The following is a 14,901-nucleotide window of genomic DNA, read 5'->3' as shown; positions in this document are numbered from 1 at the left end:
TTGTACTGTCCGCTTTTCTCATCAAACCTAGATAAACCAAAGATCTTCGTGTTTTTTGTAAATATAAAAAGAAAACATTAACAACTTGATGGTCCAACATTAAACAAGCTTTATTGTTAATATAATTTATTTTTCGATTGGCCCCTAACAATTCTTCTCACCCAAAATGTATACTGGCTTTTTACATTCAGATCTTTCAAGTAAAACAGCATTTTTCTAATAAAGTGCAAAACATCACATCACCTGAAACAGAGATTCAAGGAAAATGTGCATAGAAACATTTCAAAATCGGATGAATTAAATTCAATTAAAGCAAAGCTGACATATTTAAAAAAAAATACTTTAATCTGGCATTTGTAAACTTTCTTTTTTTTTCTCTTATTATTTTTATTTTTTTTTGGTTTTAGCAGCATGCCAAGCCTGAATCATCTTCTGCACTCAAACAAACAAACTCCTCTTTGGCTTGAAATGTTTAATTCAAGCCTGAAACAGAGACAGAAGCTTCTTCCTGTTCTTCTACTTCAGGTCAAACAGGAGAAACTGATGAAATATCTAATGAGAGGACTTCGTATCAGAAGTCAGATCGTGCTTGCTGTCACTCCTTTGCAGGTTTATAAGAAGTAAAACATCTGCAAGTCCATTAAAATGTTCAGAAATGGTGATTGGAATTTAGAAAACCTTTGAAAAGTTGTAGAAAATTTGACATGCAGAGGCGTTTTGCCTCAGATTTAGTCTGAATAGTGTACATTCATGTTCTGGTGCGTGCTCTCAGCTGTTTTTAATGCACGTAAGCTGAAGTAGCACTGAGAGGCCTGCAGGGGGAGACTGTGAGGCACAGCAAGGCTGCAGCAGCTTTCATAAAAGAAAACGAAATTTCCTTTGCTGCTTTGAGTGTCCAGTCCTTTTCTTCACGAAAGCATTAATGTAGTCTTCTCATAAAAACCCTCTTCTCCTACTCATCTTCCTCATTTTCATCCTCGTCATCATCTTCCTCATCCTCTTCTTCGTCTTCCTCCCCTGGGCTGTACAGGTCATCCACCAGCTCCTGGTTGCTCTCCTCCTCTTCCACTTCATCTTCCTCTCCTTCACTCCGCATCTCCTCCTCGCTGCTGTCATCCAGGTCATCATCATCATCATCCTCTTCATCGTCATCAACCAGGTCCACCCCCTCTTCCTCATTGTCCTCCTGCTCCTCTTCCTCCTCAGGGTCTGAAAGATGACCTGATGAAATAAGACATGTCAGGATTTATTATAGAGCCAGTATTCTAGTGTTTGAAAATGACACGGGCGTCTTCCACAACATAAGACGACTAACAAGAACCATTGCTGTGAACAAACTACATTCTACGCTTCTATTTACATTGAAACAAAAAGCCTTTTGTCCAGAAGCTCCTATTGTTACAAACTTTCACAGGCTGTGAGGAAGGAAACACAAATTAACCATTTGTCTTTTGCAAATTCTCATCGGAAAAAAGAAGAAAACTTCTGGTCTGTTTTTATGGTCTGATGAAACAAATGTTGAATGGTTTGGTCACAAGGATATAACTTTTAAAAAACAACTGATAAGAATAATGAAAGCAACAAAAGGGAACTTTAACAACAACAGAATACCCAAACTGATTGTTCAGAATCGTTTTAGATCTTCACGCTAATTGTTCAATTTGTTGTGAAAACGAGGTTTGCTGACTGAACTGAATCAAACGTGTGCTTATTTTTGATTATATCCTCCTTTCATTTGTCATTTCACTTAAAAAAATGTATTTCCATCTTTTAATTTCATCCCCGTTCCCACACCTGGGGATTCATTTCATCCTCTCATGAACGGCTCATGAACCCAGCATTTTCACTGCTTCATGACTGAATGACGAGGACCTACACAGGGACGTGATGGCAGCTACGATGTGACACGGCAGCTCCTCCTCCAGGAATTTCCTCATCTCCTCCTCCATCATGACGCCCAGCAGCTCCGTCTCCATGTCAACATACTCCGGGTAGAACATGGTCTTCCTCAGCTGCCTGCGGAGCCTGAGGGAAACACAAATGCAGGCCTGCATTGTCAAAAAGAAAACATTTATAAAACATCCACAGATGGAAGGATCGAAGATTTTCAGCTTCATCTTCCCTAATAAGGCTAAAAGATTTAACTTTTGTTTTTTTCTTAGAAAAAATTAAACAGGAATGACTGACGGCTGAAGAGCCACTTTTTCCATGACGCTCTATGCCTGTGTGGGCGGGGCTTGACATGGCCAAACCTTCATTTAAAGAAGTCATATGTAAATAAATGTACGTGAAAGCAGAACTCACTGTTTGCCTGTAGTCTTGTATGTCTGGAAAAACAAAAAGAAACCAAACTGAGTTTAACAGAAACCACATGAAGATCAAGAATATTCCGCTGATTCATCTGAAAAGTCAGGGTTTGACCTGGATGAAGCGGAAAGGGTCGTTTTCCTGCATGAGGCCTTCAATGCTGCAGCGGACCTCCTGGAGGCGGGCCTGATCCTGACAGATCCTGGAGAGGTTTTTCTGGATCAGCGGCCCGTTGGTGTCGCATTGGGTGCGCGTGCACTCTCGCAGTCTGGTGATGAAGCGCAGAACTTTGGCCTTCATCTCCTCGCTCAGCCTGGTTAGACTCTCCTCCGTGTCGTCCATAAATTTCTGCAGGAGAAGCAAATGTCTCATTTACTCTTAAACGTTCAGAAAATACTCAGATAATTTGTACAATTATAATCGATGTTTTAAGGCAGTAAATCCCTCACTGCACACCTTTTTCAAACAGACATGAACATTTTCACACTTTTCTCTCTTGTGTACACTTTCAAAGTTCAAACCTTTGTAGGAAAAATAGGTTCAGCATCATAGAATGACTAAAATCAAGGATTTATGTTGCTGTACAAGAGGCACAGAAGGTAGCAGATTGATTTACAAGGTCTACAGCCAATCAGGATGCAGAACACAATGCTCTGGCAAAAAAAACAAAAAAGAAACGTGAACCAGATAGTGAAAAGTGAACTGCATTGAAGGGAGGGAACACTGCATATTGTAAATATATTTGGAAACTTCAAAATTGTGTATTTTGGTGTATTTCTCTGGTATAACAGAATCAAATCATAATGATCACTGGAGGAAAAATGTCTGTTTTCCATTGGCTGTGCAGAAACTGGGATCCTTGGCTGCCATGTAGAAGACTTGACGTTGGGCAGAAAGACATTTTCTCAAAAACACTACTGCCTAAAGCTCAGATCAGCATTTCAAGTAAAGAGCAAGATAACTTCTGTTATGTGGGAATAGCATTTTTAGACTAGAAGTACAAATACATCAGCTGTCGCAAGCTGTGGTATTCCGATCCAAGATTGACCAAATACTCTGGGATGCAAAACAGAGCAGGCCAGATATAATTCATGCAACATAGCATCAAATTTAAAAACAGGACTGAGGAGAATAGTCAACAGTACAGGGAGATGCAGCGTAAGGTGATGAATGAGAAAGATGAGAGAAAACAAAGAGTAGAAGAGGTAACAAAGATTAGAAAGGATGAAGTGAGGGGGAAGGCATTGAGGAGGATGAAGAGTGGAAAGGCACTTGGTCCTGATGATATTTCTGTGGAGGTATGGAAGTTTCCAGGAGAGATGGGACTGGAGTTTATGACTGGGTTGTTCAACACGATCTGAGATAGATAGAAGATGCCTGAGGAATGGAGAAGTGTGATGGCGTCCGTTTTTAAGAATAAGGAAGATGTGCAGAGTTGTGGCAACTACAGAGGAATAAAGCCAATGAGCCATACAATGAAATTCTGGGAAAGAGAAGCTGAAGCTAGACTAAGAGCAGAGGTGAACATTGGTGAGCAGCAGTTTTGTTTCATGCCAAGAAAGAACACTACTGATGCAATGTTTGCTTTGGGGATGTTGATAGAGAAGTGTAGCGAACGTCAGAGAGAGCTACAGTGTGTCTGTAGATCTGGAGAAAGCTTAATGTATCAAATATTAAATGTATCAGTATATTTTTCCTGAATTTTTGTCTTTGAAAATCATAGAGAGTGTTATTTGTTCATTGTTTTATTTCATAAATAATGTTATTTATTTTATTTAAAGGATCATGACTGAATGAAACTTTATTCATATTGCACTTTACAACTCCTTGAAGGTACCAAAGGGCTTCACAATAAAAAAGAGAACAAAAGTTTAAACTAAAACTCTAGAATAATCGGTTTTAGAATATAATTTTCAATATAAATGTTTTCATCTACATTCCAAGTTATATCATTCTCACTCCATACATCTGCTCCTGGTCTGGCCCTTCCATCAAATTTACGAGTTAAAATAATTGCCCACCCCTGGACTAGAGGATGCAGAAGACAGGGTTAGATGGAGGAAGCTGATGTGCTCTGGCGACCCCTGAAGGGGAAAGCCAAATGGAAAAGACAAAGAAGAAGAACTGTGCAAATCACTGGTGAAACAAACATTGTGAATTTGTAAACCAAAATCTGAAAAAAGGGATGTACAAAAAAAAGGGAAAGCACGTCTTTAGTTCTCTCTCTCTCCCTCTCCCTCTCTCTCTCTCTTACTTTGTCGTAAAATGAGAAGCAACAAAGAACCGAATACATCAAAAGATTTTGAATGATCTAACAAAAAATAAAGGAGCAGCTTGCCTCTCAAAGAGAAGGAAGGAAGGGAAACTGAACCTAGAAAGGAAGGAATCCCATTTGTGTGGTTGTCTCAATATTGAAAGTGGGATTTTAAGTTGCTCATGTCTATTCTAAAGAAAAGCTGTTACACTTTTATTTTGAAAGCAGTTGTTCGAGTTTATCTTTTTTGCTGTGAATGTGATGATGATTGTGTCCAATAGGGGTGGGCAATTATTGATTTGACCGATTAATTCATGTTTTTTGATTTGGACAATTGATTTTTGGGAAAGTCTAGACCCCCCCCCCAGCTCTGTACTTTCTTGTGCTTCGGTTGTTTGTAGTAAAGTCAGTCTGCTGGTCTCTCGAAAAGTGCGAATGTGAAAACAGTGCTACTTTGTATGGAACTTTCCGTTTCAGGGCTGTTTCTACCAAAAGGCTCTGCTGGGTGAGTTCTGGTGTTTCCCTTTTTATGAAATGCTCAAGATAGCGGTAGCGCACAAAACATCTGCTGCACTGATCTACAAAACATTTCTATAGCTTGTATTTAGTTGAACTTTGTGTTAGAGCCAATTTCCAAAGGAGATTAAAAAAATCGTTTTTGTTAAATATATTCCATTGTTTGTAATTCTTGTTAAAGTAAAAGCAGGGAGAGAAAAAAAAATCAATTCATTTCATTTATTTTGGCCCCATCACCCAGCTCTAGTGTTGCATGAAGAACAATAAAAGTCTTAGAGTAGTTTTTTGTTTTGGTTAGAGTTTGATTTTAGTTGTAAAACACAGAAAATACGGAGAATTTGTAAAATAAAATCTTAACATTTGGCTTTTCTGGATGTTCTAATTAGATTTTTTCTGACACAACATGAAATTCATACAAAACAAAGATTTTCCCTATTTTGTGGATATGAAGCAGTGTTGCTGCTTTTTGGAATGCTGGCTGGGATAAACCTGGCAACCTCCCCCCCGTCCATGGACAGTCTCATCCAACAGATAAATGAATTGTTTTTCCCATGTTTTGAGTTCAGTCTCCTCTTGCTGATCAGAATGGTCACATGTCTGTGAGCCCTCTGCTCAGAAACTGGGTCTGACCCATGCCCGTATGGGATCTGAACCTTTAATGATCAAGCCCAGCTCCGTAAAATCAGAACAAGTGTCTTCGACCACTTTCTTTGATCCCATCTCCTCAGAAAAAGCGGTAAGCTGAGCTAACTTCCTGAGAAGACCTCCTTCAAACACTCAGTTATGTGGGAGTTTAGGACACCTCCTCTGACCTTATTCTGCTGCTCCTTCTCCTTCTGCTCCTGCAGCTTCTTCTCCGCCATGCTGTACTTCCTCTCCACCCGGTACAGCTGCTTGTCCAGCGTGGCCTAAGGACAGCCGGAGACCACACAGAAGGTTGGAATCATGACGATGAAACCTGTCATCATTTTTGTAAAAGAACTCCGGTTGATTGAGTTTCTCCTCTTAAGCTCGCTGCTGCGTCCTCTGATGGCGGAAACAGACTTAAGGTGAGATCAATAGTTTAACGTTTTCTTTAAACCTTGTTTACTTGAAAAGATTAACTGCAATCATGTTGATACACAAAACCAGTTAAACGGCGCAGATTCACCACTTCAGTCTCAGCTGATCTTTAAAACCAAATGTTTCTATAAATGTTTACACATAAAGGCTTGCGGGCTGCCCTGTGATGTAGAGGTTCAAATCCCAGCAGGGTTCTTTATGTGTGGAGTTTGCATGTTCTCCCTATGCATGTGTGGGCTTTTTCTGGGCACTCCAGCTGCCTCCCACAGTCCAAAAACATGCTTCAGAGGGTTAATTAATAATTCTAAAGTCATCCGTAGGTGTGCATGTGAGTGTGTGGCCCTGCAACAGACTGGCGAACTCTTCAGGATGAACCTCACCTTCACCCAACAGCAGCTCGGTTGGCTCCAGCAACCCCGTGATCCCCAAAGGGCTTGAAAAAAGTCTGACTTGCATCTCTACCTGCATCTTAAAAAAGGGTCGTACATGTTTGGTTCAAAAAGCTTGTCAATGGTAACAAAAACTTTTCTGCAGATGGAAGACGAGGATTCTGGGCTAAAAATGTCTCAAAGGCAGAATTTCACAGCTGCCTCTAGTCATTTCCAACCATAAAGAATCGTGTATTTTGCTGCTGGTGTGTGTGGATCTCTATCCTATTACCCACAATGATCCTCCTTCAGGAAACCTTAAGCAAATATGTCCAAAACTAAACTATATTTCACAGCAAACAGGAACCGTCAGTAAAGACAAAAAGGCCTCACTGATGCTGATGCTGTTGTTGTTAGTTTGTTTTTTTTTGGAAGGAGGTTGTTGGTCTAAAAAAAGACCATGTTTCTCAGATGATTCTCCAAGACTTTCCAGTGCTGTGGATTCCACAGCAGAGAAGAGGACGAATCTCAGCACCTGTTCAGCTGAACAAGCCGAGCACAGACTCCACCCCCCCAGAGGCTCCACAGTCATGTGACCGCTCTTTCATTCACTCACGGCCTACAAACAGACCTGTGTTCCTGAGGTTTCTGTCAGAGCCTCAGGAACACAGGCTCATAGATTCAGTCTAAAACACAGAAACCTGTGGTAAATCTCAATTCACCCGTTAACTCCGCCCCCTCTTGGTCGTTACTCCTTTTTAACCCTTTAACACCAGAGCTTTAGCTTCAGGGCTTCAACCATCTACACAAATGTAATTCCAGTGGATTCTGAAGCGTAGAAAAGCAGCTTTGTGCTGTTCTGCAGAACTTTACAGCATTGAAGTGCTTATGAAGTCAATTTCAATCAACTGATTCTGTCGTAGAGAAAAGTGCGCTGCAGAAATGCAAAGCTGCTTTCCTCTGCATCAGAATGAGCTAATTCACACTGATTATGTAAATGGTCGAGTTACGGTAAGTCAAGCTTGCGTTAAATAACGCTAATAACGCTAGCGACATCTTGGCTTTTAAAAGGTTAAAGGGGTGAAAACGAGGTCTGAAGGTTAAACCATCAAATGTGCAGCTGGGACTGAAGTCTACAGACAATGATCTCACCAGGAGAAGAGTAAAACGCCAATAACAAATGTCCCACAGATAAATGTGTGAAGCTATGGACACACCGGGGATGCGACACACATTCAAGAAGGCACTTAATGCGAGTTCTTGAACGCACATTTAGCCAATGGACTAGCAGGGAGGGGCTTCTTCTTTATCCTTTTCTACTGTTTACAAGCACATGTCCGCCACCTCCAGTTGGAAGAAGCGTGGTGCAAAATGTCCAAGTGGTGCAAATCTCACGAATCTTGTTGGTGCCTTTTTCTTTCACAGCTCTATTCCGATAAATGAAAGACTTGATGTCATAGAATTCCAGCGGGACACAAACCGCAATGATACATTTCTCTTTAATGATCAATTTTTAAACGGTTGGCCAGGAAGCCCAAATTGTGCATATAGGCGCGTCAACATAAACTTTTTACTGGAAGTGGCCGCTTGAACATGCGTTGCTGAGGGCGATGTGAAAGCAGCTTCACAGCTGATGGGACGTTAACTTTAGAGGTCAGGACAGGTGTGATTTCAGGAACTGCTTGTGATCAGGTACATCTAATTCTAGGTCTGATCTTCTCCAACCTGAGAAAATTATTCAACATAATCCCTCTCCTTAAATACAAGACAATCCCTCCACCCAATAAACAGTGGGGTAAGAGGTAGAATTGGGATTCACCATCAGTGTGAAGGGCAACAACAATCCTTTTCTCAGAAGACTCTCCTGTTGCTCTCAGGAGGAACAGAATGCCCAGCCATTCAACCTGCTGACATCTGGATAGCATCTACCCAGCTGCTTCATTATGGTAGCAGGACAGACCAGAACCAAACACCATTTCCAAGTCAAGTCATTGAACAGAGTCTTCAGTCAGAGGCTTCTTCATATCTGCTGGAACCTCAGAGAATCTGAGGAAATTACTTCCAACCCCTGATTTATCTGACCACAAAGGTTTTTTTAGCACTGAATCAGAGCGGAATATCTGAAAGACCTCCTCACCTATCGGCCCCCCAACTTCTGCTTCTCCAGTCTGTTTATACAAACTATTTCAGGTTAGTTGATGTGAGATGATGGGATGCAAACTCAGGAAACGTTTCAGTTTTATTCCAATATTCGTTTAAACTCTTTGCTTTAAAGGCCAGAGGAGGATGACGGCTTCAGAACTGCACCTTCAGGTCCTTCATGGTGTTCTTCAGGGTCTTGATTGTGTGTCCCGAGTGCCCCCCCTCTATAGTGCAGGCGTTGCAAACACACATCTTGTCGTCCATGCAGTAGTATCTGCCACAGCAAACAGGGTTCATGCAGCAACATCAGTAATCAACAGAGAAATCAAACATCTGGATATCCTGAGCACCATGTTACCGGTAAATCTCGTCGTGGTCGGGGCACTTCCTCTTCCAGAGGTCATTCATGGGCTCGGTGAGGGGATGCTCCCGGAAGGCCGGGAGCTCTAGGTGGGGCTTGACATGCTCCCGACACATGGACACCTCACACTTCAGACACGTCTTCACTGCGAACCTGGCAGCAGCGTCCTCCTGGGCGCCCCCGTCCTCACCCGCTGCAGAGTCCCCCTCCTTGGAAGGGTCCACGGTGGATGCCTTTGCGGCTGGAGGGGGGCAGTAGTCACAAGGTACAGAAAAAGTCCCACCTTCCTGGGGGGCACCCAGACAGAAGGACAGCGTTTCCCTGGACTTCAGGGCGGTGGCGGCGGCTCTGCGCTGGTGGCGGTAGTCATCGGCGATGTTGGCTAGTTTGAAGTTCTTCTGAAAGTTGGTGCTGCAGCGGTGGCTGTCCCGGCATTCCGGACAACGCAGGCGCCCCCGCTCCGCCTGCCGCTTCAGCCGGTCCAGGCAGTTCTTACAGAAGTTGTGGCCGCAGGGGAGCAGGTGGGGGTCCCGGTACAGATCCAGGCACACCGGGCAGGTGAGCTCCTCCTGCAGGACGCTGGACTGCTCCGAGCGCGCAGAGGCCATCTCTGCCCCACGGAACAGGTGAGAGGCTCAGCTGATGGATGAACAAGACAGCTTTCTGTAGAAGATGAGAGTTTTGGGTCAAACGTCTGCAGTCTTTCATCAGATGCGAGGTCAGTTCAGGTCAGGAAAATTATAAAAATGGATCTTTATAACATTTAAGGTTTTTTTTGTTTTAACAACTCTTTTGTAATATATGGACAGGTTTTCATCAAAAGGGAGGAAAAAAGTTGTGTCTGCATTCCCTCACTACTCTTCAACCCCTAAATGACTCTATTTAGACAGCATTCTCACTACTTTATTTAAAAAGAAAAAAAAAAACGCCAAATATGACGGCATCCATTCGCTGATGTAACAACCTAATAAATATGAACATTTTACAAAGACTGTAAAATGACAAATGCAAAGGATTGTGGTTAATATTCACTAAACGCCAGTTTAGTTTATCTGTTTAGTTATAGTTTAGTATTATCCTATTGATTTCTATGCATTTATGATCTTTTTTGATTGTATGTTTACCTTACAATTAGCGGTACGAAGCCCATTGAAACAACTGTTGTTGTGAATTTGGGCTGTACGAATAAAATGGAATTGAATTGAACTAATCTAGTGAGCATTGATGCACACAGTTTTTTGTAGAGACTTCTGGGAAATCTCTAAAGGCACTGGATTTTGGAATTATTGATTCGGACCGCACTACAAAACGGCGAACGGCCTTTCTAGTGAACTAGGTTGTGAGTAGTGAGGGAATTTGGACACAACCAAAGACTTTTAGGTGTCCTTTAATGATGAGGTCATCAGCCCGTTTCTCTGAACTGAACTCCACCCTCACAGTAGACAAGTTTGACTGTCCTGTCATCTTTTTTTGTCATTGTGACATACAGGTTATGAAGCTTCCGTTTTTTTTACTGGAGTGTGTAAAGATGCAGAACTTTGATTTATAAAACCCCCATAAGCAGTGTTGTTAGTTAGTTTTCTTGTGTTCACCTTAACTTTTCTCTCTGCTCCCCTAACTTGATTTCACAACCCATAAATGTAACACACTCTGTTCTGTTTCACCAGCAGTTCATTAAAGGGTCTATATCATGCCAAATCAATGTTTTGAGCTTTTAAATGTATTATAATGTTCATTCCTAAAAAACAGCCCCAAAGCGGTATTTTAGTCCATTCATGCATTTCTCAGCATTCCTCTAAAAAGCACCAGCCCATCCCAATTTACAAAAATGAGCGGGTTTTTACACTGTGACATAGAGCAGTGAGAACAGCCCCTTCCAGGAAGAGTCTGCTCTGCCAGCACCGCCCACAGGCAAACACAAACACCCACTTTCTCCATGGAGTAAGCAGTGATTGTCAGAAAATGCTTTTGTTTCATATGCACAATATGCACATCCATCAAAGGCAAAAGACATTTGTATTTGGGAGCGAAACGCAGACACACTGCCGAGGCTGGTTTTAGGTTGACGTCGTGATCTGGGCGCCACCCACAAAGAGCGAAAGGCAGATCAAGTCGTCTTACTTCCAGTTATGAAATGAGCTGCGAAAATAACTCGTGTTTAATGAAAATATTTGTATTTACTGTGCCAAAGGTAATATATTATCATATATATGATATAGTTTACTCCAAAAGGCTTAAGAAAACCATAGTATAGTCCCTTTAATGCAGTTTCTGCTGTGTGCACGTTTACAATTATTGACTGTAGAAGAGAACTGGACAGAGCGAGTGTGATGTCACTCATTAAAAATGGCTCCAACAGTCGCCATTTTTTCACGTTGGAGCCAGACAACGCCAAAAAGTAGTGATTAGTCCGACTGGGGCTGGGTCATCATTTCTATGGCAACCACTTTAACCAATCAGGAGGGAGCTCCCTGGAGGTCCGCACCCCTACCACCTGAATTGGACTCTGGAGAACCTGTCAGTTAGACGTTTTAAACATTCAATGTGAGACCACCTACTTTTGAACCATCTGATCGGTCAGATTATAACTTGAATAATTTGAATTACAGAAAAAATATGATAAAAATGAGGACTAACAAGAACACTTTTAAAAAAAATGTAGAAGAGAAAGAATTGTTATTCGGACAGAGTAATAGCTGTTTATTTCTCTACAGAAGTTAATGGGATTTGGCAACCAGCAGGTTTAGACCGCCAGGACGAAGGGGTCACTCAGTCCAGTTCTCGTGTATAGTACAGTCAATGTTTGATTATCTGTGGCTCTTCCTCATAATTAATACATCAACCAGACATAAACGTTTTTACATAGTTACGCACATAAACTACTGAGGAGAATTGTTGGACCTCACGTCAACCAGAGAGCTGATACTACACCTGAAACTCCATCATCACCTGCCCTTTCTCCCAAACTCTGGAGCAGTCTCAAAAACCCACCAAACCTTTGACTCCAATGCTTTTAGTAGGCCTGATAAGGTTTCAAAAAAAGCCAAACACAAGAACCCTCACAGTGGTCCAGGGAGTAGGGTCGATGTGACCCGCTCCACACAGACTACTGCTCGTTTCAGGAAATGTCGAACTTTTAAATTTAGGCAGAAATGACCACAATTCATGCTGCATCATTGTACAAAAGCTGCTCTGAGTTTGTCTGATCCTGTTCTGGACCAAACAGCTGAGTGATGGTTAAGCCCCGCCTCCAGTTTGGTTTTTGCGTTTTCTTGTAGTTTTGTAATTACACTATTGTAAACTTTTAAATCATTATCAATTTTTTTCGTTTTAGGCTAAAACGTTTATGATCAGAACTTGTTTCTGATGAGAACAAAGCTCCGGAAACGTTGGTTAAACTTCCTTTATGGGTCTAACCCAGTTATAAACAAGACTTTGAGCTTTATTGACTATGTGACTGGAGGTAGACAATGTGGTGTGTTCAGGGTCACCCCCGAACTTCCAAAACAATCCCTGCTGCATTCAAAGACCAAAGCAGTGGGGTTACTTACTGTGCCCAAGTATTTCCCTCAGCCACAGCCACAGACGGCGCGTCAGAGCTCGTGTTAGTTAAACCCTCACCCCTTCATGGAAACATTTACCTGAATTATCTACACCCCCACAGGTATCCTGCGACAATCAGCTAACCTGGCCTCGTTAATCTGTCAGGCTGAGGTACAGTGGCTGGCTGAGGTAAACTAAAGCGACAGACGACAACCGCTCGCGGCTGCTTACCTCAAAGACACGGTTCCGGTGTGGTCCTGCTGTTTTGGACCGATAAACTCGGGTTTGTTGTGGAGTCGTGGATCGGTGAGAGAGGTTCCTCCGAGGCTAAGGTCTCTACGCTGTCCGCCGCGACGCACCTGTCGTGCCGGGGCTAACACGTCATTCTTCCCACTAGTTAGCTCCACTAGGATTTACCGGCTCCGGTTACGGCTTCCAGCCACCATGGCTGCCGTCTGGCATCTGGCGTTTTCTGGACTTGACTCGGAATAACCAACCGACCCGCACCTGCGGGACCAACGGACGTAAAACTGAAACTAAAGCGGAGCACCGTGATGCGGGAGACCGATGCGTTCAATAGCCCTCGGACAACACATTTGTCGCAGGATATTTTTTTTCCTCCTGAGTAAAAACCAGTATCATCTCATGCTTTCATTGAGAGATTGAGTTAAAGATAGTCTTCGTATACTTCTATTAATCCTTTGATTTACGACACGATCTTACAATAAGTTTTAAAATGTGTTATCAACATATTCTAATTGAGTCTGTTTAGGTCTTAAGGACGCGCAGCCGTCTACTGCAGTTCAAACAGTATTTTTTAAAAAAATTCAGTCATTCATCTTCTAAACCAGTTTTGTCTCTTTCGGGGAAACGGGTTAAACATTTTATTTAGAACTATAGTTTCTTGAAAACTTATTCACCGAAGTGAAAGTGTAATCTTTCTAATATTGCTCGTTCAAAACTTTCCGACTGCAATGAAAGGCATCAGAGCTGAGCGCACTGCAGTGGAAGCTCATGCGTTCACTTTCGTTCTTTGGTTCAAACACAAAAAACAAACACAGATGGTAGTGGGAGCCACATGCCTCCTGATACAACATTAATTTTAGTACTTATTGTATTGTACTTATGTTGAGAATGTACTTTCCTAAAGTAGTGAGATAAAGCCTCATCCAGCATTGAGGCCTCTCAAGCTGATGTCTAAATGAAAATGGTTCGGTTCCTGAAGCCCAGAGGGAGCAATGAGGACCTCTAGTGGTCTCTAATGATACAACAGGATGACGTTTCGAAAAAGGGAAAATTAGAAGAAAACTACATTTTAGAGCAACATAAAAAGAATTGTACAAGCTAGTAAAAAACAAAAAAGCAACAATTTACTCTAAAGCCATATGGATACTGAAACGAACCATTTGTAGAACTAGACCAACAAGTATGCGGACTTTTCTGACAAAAATGATGGTTCAAAAGTGATGAAATTGAGTATTTTTACAGTTGTGCATAAGAAAACAGGAAGCACAAATCTAGCAGTGTTTAGGTAGTGTCGCAAAAGTGCTGAAAAAGTGCTTTGAAGTTGTTTTTTTTAAACATCAATTTTTTAAAGATTGTTTTTAAATTGTGAGGAAGTTTCACAGCAAACACGGGCAGATACTAATTACTGATGCAAACAGACTGTACTTTCATGAGGAAGTAACAATTATAAACAATTCTGATGTCTCATGAAGCTTTTTCATGTCTCGCTTTTACATAAGTGTTTGATTGAAGGGTTTATGGCAGCTATACCACATCTAGATTTCTCTGTTTCTAATAATCTCTTTGGTCATTCCAACCTTTCTTTCCAGTAATGCATTCTTACCTCATCCTCTGGATCTTTCTTTTCCTCACAAGGAGAAAAGCCAGTAGGTCTGGAGAGAAGTTTGGTATATGCACATTACATCAAACTGACAAACTATGACAGGACACATTTTTAGCCTGGGCCTCCAATGCCAGCGATTACCAAACGTTCACTGACTTTTTGCTCTGTTCCCATGTTTCTCTCTGAATATGAACCTCCTCTCGTATCCATTTTTTTACTGTTTCCAGGATTGTAAATTCTGGAAAAACTACAAATTTCATTTGTAAATCAAACATTTCTACATGTCGGTTTGTCCCCCTCTCCACAGCCTTGGTCCTATCCTGTCTCCTCCTCTTGGTTTTATCCATTATCCACTCCTCATTCACCAGATCAGATCTTGTTCTCTCCCTGTTCAAAATGGTAGTCTCCTGTGTTCTGATTCCAATGATTAAACATCTTTCATCACATCTCCAACATACCTTTTCCAAATTAGCAAAAAAAAAGAAAAAAAGAAAAAGGG

General features: G+C 41.7%; 1 protein-coding gene across 1 annotated transcript; it reads right to left on the bottom strand.

The window, feature by feature from the left end:
* Positions 1–89: 89 nt before the first annotated feature.
* LOC101159778 (E3 ubiquitin/ISG15 ligase TRIM25) lies at positions 90–13,128 on the bottom strand. The gene is made up of 8 exons (XM_004079946.4): positions 12,785–13,128; positions 9,008–9,673; positions 8,815–8,923; positions 5,890–5,985; positions 2,422–2,655; positions 2,305–2,327; positions 1,877–2,025; positions 90–1,221 (listed from the first exon to the last, which is right to left on the bottom strand). The coding sequence occupies exons 2-8, from the start codon at positions 9,616–9,618 to the stop codon at positions 953–955; spliced, it is 1,491 nt and encodes a 496-aa protein (XP_004079994.1). The 5' UTR covers positions 9,619–9,673; positions 12,785–13,128; the 3' UTR covers positions 90–952.
* Positions 13,129–14,901: the final 1,773 nt, after the last annotated feature.

This window comes from Oryzias latipes, chromosome 18 (assembly GCF_002234675.1).
Source record: "Oryzias latipes chromosome 18, ASM223467v1".
In the NCBI taxonomy this organism is placed as follows: domain Eukaryota; kingdom Metazoa; phylum Chordata; class Actinopteri; order Beloniformes; family Adrianichthyidae; genus Oryzias; species Oryzias latipes.
Note: the sequence above shows the minus strand (reverse complement) of the source record. Positions and strands in the feature narration are given on the sequence as shown.

Coding starts and splice junctions, on each gene's coding strand:
- LOC101159778 (XM_004079946.4), bottom strand. CDS start 9,618: ATGGCCTCTGCGCGCTCGGAGCAGTCCAGCGTCCTGCAGGAGGAGCTC. Junction 8,924..9,007: donor GACCACGACGAGATTTACCG/GTAACATGGTGC, acceptor TTGCTGTGGCAG/ATACTACTGCATGGACGACA. Junction 2,328..2,421: donor ACCCTTTCCGCTTCATCCAG/GTCAAACCCTGA, acceptor TTGTTTTTCCAG/ACATACAAGACTACAGGCAA.